The sequence below is a fragment of the Clupea harengus genome, chromosome 13, assembly GCF_900700415.2.
Source record: "Clupea harengus chromosome 13, Ch_v2.0.2, whole genome shotgun sequence".
NCBI lineage: Eukaryota > Metazoa > Chordata > Actinopteri > Clupeiformes > Clupeidae > Clupea > Clupea harengus.
The window spans coordinates 21,567,583-21,574,391 of record NC_045164.1 but is presented as its reverse complement, the minus strand read 5'-3'; the positions used below and the strand labels follow the sequence as shown (position 1 = coordinate 21,574,391).

Sequence of the window (6,809 nt, the reverse complement as noted above, 5' to 3'; positions counted from 1 at the left end):
GCATAGGCCTGCTGGTTCTAAGTCTATAAAAATATATTGCATCTTCAATGTAAATTTGGGACCCTTAATTTGGAACTTCTCCTTATGTCCCTAGTTATCCATAAATCAATGCACAAGTGTATTTAATATTCTGTAACAAATTCTCTTAAGAATGAGGAGTTTCTGTTTCCTTGTTGATTACAAGAAGGAGCTTATTTAACTAGGTGATTTCTAGCTAGTAATAGATCACACTGAACAGCCACGTGTGAGGCATTGCCTAGTGCCATTGAAGTCAGCCACTACACTGCAGGGTCAAACAAGGTTAATGTGGTCATGGTTCACTCCTGCGGAGAATGGAATGGAAATAAAACTATAATGAAACCAGAGCTCAGTTGAGCTTTGTTCAGTACAGAAGCTTAAGTCATATGTTTAGGCCTAATGGCAGTAAGTAAGCCTTGACTGAATACCATAATGTAAGGATAAAATATCTACTTGCTTTTTTATTGTAAACATTGCAAGGTTTTCTGAGGGTTATTTACCATCTAGATCTTAGTTTCTAACATTTCTGTCATTACGGTATTGTATAAACCCTTTAATAGACCTACCCATTTGCATTAGAGTTTGTGAATGGCTGCTATTACTCTCGGAGGCAGAATGCCCAGAATACCATAACACTGCCAGGCTCAGTGAACTCCTTTTGCTAAGCAAGGCAAGATTTGACATTATTGTTTAACTGTGTTATTTCACTTCTCCTTTGGACTTGGAGTCTGACAACTCATATATACTAGAAGTATGTGGACAGAGTGATAATAATGCATCACATGTTTCATGTAGTTCAGAAGATTGCATGTACTTCATAATGTATGCATTGAATACTGAATGAGATGTTTAACATAGCATATGTATAGTATAGCACACCATAGAAATTGTTATTGAATTCTTGTTGTAGTTGTTTGATGCCCTTGTGATTTTAGGGTTGAAATGCAGATACTCTGACCAAGAGGCTTAAGGCCAAGAATGAATTCACTGCCCAGCAGTAGGACTGTGAGGTTTATTACAACATAACTGAGCTCTGTTACACTGACATAGATGTAGACGGTCTCACACACATACTATTTTGTACATGCAGCAAATAGTTCCCTCCATTATGTCTTTAGCCCTGTTACTTTGTGTTCAGGTGAAAAAAAATGCGTTGGGAAACCTTTGGACCCGGCATATTCAATTATCTTATTATATTATATTATATCATCAGACAACAATTTGACATTTGATCTTATTCAGTTTTTTTCCAACATCACTTTGATGTTTTTATTTTCATACTTTAACCTCTGGATCTGATGAGCCAAACAGGAAGCCAGGTGAGCAAAGCCCAGTAGATTTAGCCTGCACAGGAAGCCCAAGTTTGATGAGTGTGATCCATTACCATGTTAACAGCTGAAGGGACTGAGTGTAAATAGTAGATCTTTAGTAATATTCCACCCGTATGCCTAGCTATTAAATAAACATGTAAATAAACTAGCCTGTTTCCGAGAGCCAGTTTTGCATACATTCTTTGATCAAATCTCGGAGCACCCACTGATATCTCAATATCACTATCCGCCTCCGACTCATTTCATTGGATGAGGTGGATTAGTCTGGTTCCTAACTAGCTTAACTTGCTGCCCGTCAAATTCACGGGGGCGGTTCCAGATTTTAACTAGATCATGAGACTTTTCGTTAGGGATATCGCAGTTTTAGGCGGTAAGAGAAAAAAATCGGATGGTATTATTTATAGATTGTGACAAGTTACCAGTTATGAAACTGTGACTATACCCGTGTGTTAAACGCATGGAGGCTGGATGAGATGTGCGGCCCTTCTTGTTCCTCGTACGTCTATGTAAGTTTGCGTTTGATTGGGCGTTTGCGGGGAAGTTCAGAGTGTAAGGGAGCATCCAATTGGCAGGATCGCCACTCCATGTGTTCTAATCTTGCTTATTGTAAACTTGAACAATGAAACCGTAAACTTCGTGGTTCATTGTCAACATTTTGTACTCTTCAAGACTCTTGTAGTCTTGTGTTGGTGTGAAACTCAAAACGTTCGTCCTCGATGTGTGGGGTAAGTGTTGGTGGGTGTCTTGTTTAAGTTCATCTCGTGAAACTTTTTGTTGGACCTATGTGAATAGCGGCAGACCGGTGAAAAAAGTAAACTATTCTCCCCTCGACCGCTGTTAACTAAATATATGGTTTAGGCTACTGTGCCAACCTGGAAGTCGTCCCAGCACTGGAGCAAGTTTGTAATGATAGCCTTGTTTTAGCGAGAGTGATACAGTAAACACCTAGCTACGTTGTAGAGTAACGTTATAGCCTATAATACATTGTTTCTATCTCACCGGAGAAGGCATTCGCTTACTCGTTCATTCCATTCATAGCTCCCCTCAGACTTGGTGGCATAGTTTTAGATGTAGGTCAGATCTAGATCATTGTCTCTTCGCATTGTTTAAACGGATGAGCCATCAATTTAAGTCATATTTGGACACTTGAAAGCCTGAGTATTTTTAATCTAATACAAAAACTCTTGCACGCCTCTGATGCATCCAACCAACGCGTTTTGATCATGACACTGGTTCAGCTGAGGACACTTATGAAGTTACCCAGTAATGGAATTCCAACGTGGAAATATAGGTCAAATGGTAAATGCCATGTGTGTTCCGCGAGGTAAAATACATAAACTTAACGTAGCCTTTCGGTGATGTATTTTCAGGCAGCCCGACACGTTTAATTAAATGGAGCTTGAGGGCCAGTGGTGGAAAGGACAGCTTGCAGGAGATATACACCAGGCTCTTCGCCTCAAGGTAAGCCTATGCGTCTGGAAAATGCCTTTCGTGCTTTTTAAGAACGACGTTATGGGCTAGCATGTTTGACCTCTAACTTTATGACGTGTCAAGCAGGTAGGCCTACTCAGGGCATGCGAAATTAAAACATGCCTGTCTGTTTCTCTTTCAGGAGCTCAAGCTGCCACTCTACAAAGTCCAGTCTCCACAGCTCAACCTGAGGCGGTACTTTGCAGACCTCATAGCAGTAGTGAGCAATCGTTTCAAGCTATGCCCAAACGCCAGACACCTTGCAGTTTATCTGTTGGATCTCTTCATGGACCGCTATGACATCTCTGTCCAGCAGCTTCATATAGTCGCCCTCTCCTGTTTGCTCTTGGCTAGTAAGGATTTCTGTTGGCTGTTCATTTTTGTAACGTGTGCACACAACTTTGATTTTAGTTCTTGACGTTTTTATGGGTTTAAACATAAACCCATGCTGTGCAATTTAGTTGGTATTTAATATGGATACTTTGCCATTTTGCATATAATATTTCAATTTTGATACTGAGATGTTTCCATAATCATAATCCATAATTGTTTTCTTTTTCTTTAGGCAAATTTGAGGAGAGAGAAGACCGAGTGCCCAAGCTGCAGACATTGAACAGCCTCGGTTGCATGAGCTCCATGAGCCTGGTTCTGACCCGACCGGGGCTGTTACACATGGAGCTGCTGCTCCTGGAGGCCTTCCAGTGGAACCTGTACCTTCCCACGGCGGCCCACTTCATTGAGTACTACTTGTCAATATCGGTCCACGAGGGGGACTTGCATGATGGCTGGCCCATGGTCTGCCTGGAGAAGACGGTCCTTTACATGAGCAAGTACGCAGACTACTTCCTGGAGGTTTCATTACAGGGTGAGTGATGTCATGTTGCCCCTTTGTCAGCTTTCATAAAGCTCCTCTTTACTTGAGTTATTTCTTTGATCACCACTAAACTATAGTCTGTTGTATCCCCTATTTACTTACTGCTATTGTTGCTGTTTTTGTTTTGTTTTTCATTCTTATATTTCTGCCAGATGTGCTCCAATTTATTTATTTAGGCCCACTACCGGTCCCCCCCCCCCTCCCCCCTCTTCGGAGGACAGCTTTATTTTTATTCAAGTGTAGTTACAATCGTGATTGAAGCCACCCGCTCTAATACAGTGTGAAAACAAAGTGGCATAAAGCAACAAACAGACAAGCAGGCAGACAGACAAGCAGACACATAGACAGACCAACAGACAGACAAGTAGACAGACCAACAGACAGGCAAGTTTACAGACCAACACACAGGCAAGCGAACAAACAAATACACAAGACATTCTATAGTTGCGGTGAGATTGTTGAAGGTACCACTTTACCAACCCATGACAATGGGGAAGATAAGAATCGACAGAGGAAGAGAAGGAATTGATCGGGGAAATCTGTGTGAATTAAGGGAGATGAGATGTGCCTGCATTGATGGGGATTGTGTTGAAGACTGCATGTCGGTGTATGTGAGAAAAGGGAGAGTAAAACTAGAGAAAGAGAGAGAAAGAGAAAGAGATGAGGTGTAATTGAGCAAGATATGCTCCAATTTAATGCTACAAACGGATCTTCTAATGTAAACCTCTATGAAGGGCACTGCATGAATGAAAATATGATCTTTACCAAACCATAGCATTCCAGTTATTTACAGTATATTGTTTGTTTTTGTATTGTATGTTTTTGTGTATATTGCATGTCTCTTGCCAAATTGAAGATCTTGCCAGATCTTAAAAAGAGGTGAATGTGGACTGCTCCAATGTAGTTTAGATTAATGTAAATAAGCATAATAAACAGACTCCATAAAGAATGAGATCAAATGCTAATTATGTGTATTACTGGCATAATACTGTTCTGTCACTGAAGCATGCAATACTACTTGGTGCTTGATTTTGATAAGGCAGATTTGCATTGTATCTAGTTTGCTGCTTAGATTGCAATCAGGACCCTTTACGCCCTGATACCATCTCACTCCTTCATTCATGCCTTACCACAGGTGTATCTGGTCAGATTTTCAGGCAAGCTTTCATATGTGGTCAGTATTTTGCGCAGGTTTCATCTTCAATGCCAACTTCAGGATGCGTTGTCAAGTTCTCAGGGTAGGTAGATGTGAGCGGCACTTCAGTCATTCCCGACGATCTCAAACGCCCCCCCCCCCCCCCCCCCCTTCTTTCTCCTCAGACCATGTCTTCCTGAGCTTTGCGCCATCTTTGGTGGCGGCTGGTTGCGTGGCGGCCTCTCGCATCATCCTGCGCCTGTCCCCTACCTGGCCCAGCCGTCTCCAGCACCTCACTCTCTACCCCTGGGAACACTTGCTGCCCTGTGTGGAGAGGTTACTTCTGTGAGTACGCTACACAAAGGCCTCTGCGCTCCCAGTGCAGCATCACTTGTGATGTCCTCAACTGCTTTTGTAGTGATCATATACTATATTGCCATTCATATAGACTTGCAGTGGTGGGTTGGTAGAGATGAGGCTGTGAGGTAAGCAGGCCTTTGTTGATAATGTGGAAAAGTGGCATAAAATGCTGAAAGCAGAGAGTAGAACGCTGTCACTGAACAAGTGTGCCTTGCTCTTCATTCACTATGCACATGATCAGTGGTCGTGTTGTAGGGCAATATCTGCAGAGCACAAAGCAAGTTCCTTGCTGACTTCCATTCGACAGTTCTTACACAACTAGTAATAGTTCACTCCTTCATCTCTACTATACATTTGTATGGAGTTCATATTAGTGCATTTAGTCATTTAGCAGACACTTCTATCCAAAGCGACGTACAAAAGAAAGAAACTGGAAAACTAGAGACTTCAACTAGAAATATAATTCAGAGAGGCTGCTATCCTATCAAGAAAATGCTTCACTTGCTCCAGGCAGACAGTGTTTTTTTTTTTCTTTCTTGAATGCCAAAAAGTAACTCTGTCCCTGTTCTTTGGTTCTCAGTGCCCACGACGGTGACCTGAAAGAAGCCAACAAGCAGAAGTGCCAGCACCCGATGTCTCAGATGGTGTTCCAGTCCCAGCCCCAGAGCGCTGCTCCACACCAGTACCTCCAGAGACCCACGCTACAGTACACCCAGCAGAACCTGGCCCAGACCCACGGCCCGTCCCCCTACCTGACCCATACCACCACGCTGCAGCCCAGCACCACCCTGGGACAGGGGCAGGCCCAAACCATATCGGCCTCACTGGATCCAAAGGGGAACCTGCCCACCCGGGGCTATCAGTTGAACGCACTCTACACCTGTGCCACCCCCCAGTTTGACAGGTGATGCTGGCTCTGGTTCTTTAGAGGAATGGACAGGTGTTGACATGATGGAGCCAGGGTGACCAAGCTGCCCCCCTCCCTCACATTCGACTCGGAAGGATTAACTGAACCATTTCAGCTGCTAAGCGATGTTTTTTCTTTCTTTTTTTTTCTCTCTTTTTTTTGAAACAAAAAAAAAAACTAAAACACATCATCTGGTCAAGAAGTGTTGGAAATTCAGTGTTACGTTCTTAGTCATACAGAATCAGGCCATTCAAACGTGCAATAGTAACTTTTTTTTTTTTTTTTTGCCTTGAAATAATGCTAATTATGTTGAAGTGTATTTTTCAATGCAGACTTCATGAAAAATGTGGGTGTATAGTCATTTTTACAAGTAGGTGTAGTTGTTTATTTGTGCGCTGCTACCTCAGAAGCATTGAATGTAGACTATTGTCCTGTGAACAGTACAAGTGCACTTTGATTCGTTATTTGTTTTTAATAAAAACACTGCAGGGTGACTATGAACGTCTCGAACAGACATGTGCCCTGTGTCAGTTTCATGTACACTCATGTCAAACAGTCATCTAGAGGTTTCTTTTTACTCTCAGAAAGTGTGAGCATTTTTTTGATGGCTGAATTGAGATGACATGCATCTACATCCGACACTTTCAGACATCAACTGAAGAGAGCATGTTCAGAGAGATTCTATAAGCACTCACAATATGGGTGCAAAAGGAT

The 6,809-nt window shown here is 42.3% G+C and overlaps 1 protein-coding gene across 3 annotated transcripts; it reads left to right on the top strand.

Annotated features, from left to right (window-relative positions):
- Nucleotides 1-1,706: 1,706 nt before the first annotated feature.
- ccnj (cyclin J) lies at nt 1,707-6,719 on the top strand. Of its 3 annotated transcripts, none has more exons than XM_031579032.2 (6): nt 1,707-1,855; nt 2,720-2,810; nt 2,962-3,172; nt 3,385-3,684; nt 5,014-5,173; nt 5,769-6,719. In XM_031579032.2, exons 2-6 carry the CDS (start codon nt 2,742-2,744, stop codon nt 6,094-6,096), a joined length of 1,068 nt encoding a protein of 355 aa, XP_031434892.1. In that variant the 5' UTR covers nt 1,707-1,855; nt 2,720-2,741; the 3' UTR covers nt 6,097-6,719. The 3 variants fall into 3 exon arrangements, with proteins under 3 accessions (XP_031434892.1, XP_031434894.1, XP_012675332.1); XM_031579034.2 differs by lacking the exon at nt 1,707-1,855 and adding an exon at nt 1,880-2,084; XM_012819878.3 differs by lacking the exon at nt 1,707-1,855 and adding an exon at nt 1,880-2,074 and having other exon boundaries at nt 5,769-6,718.
- Nucleotides 6,720-6,809: the final 90 nt, after the last annotated feature.

Coding starts and splice junctions, on each gene's coding strand:
- ccnj (XM_031579032.2), top strand. CDS start 2,742: ATGGAGCTTGAGGGCCAGTGGTGGAAAGGACAGCTTGCAGGAGATATA. Junction 2,811..2,961: donor ACCAGGCTCTTCGCCTCAAG/GTAAGCCTATGC, acceptor TTTCTCTTTCAG/GAGCTCAAGCTGCCACTCTA. Junction 3,685..5,013: donor CCTGGAGGTTTCATTACAGG/GTGAGTGATGTC, acceptor CTTTCTCCTCAG/ACCATGTCTTCCTGAGCTTT.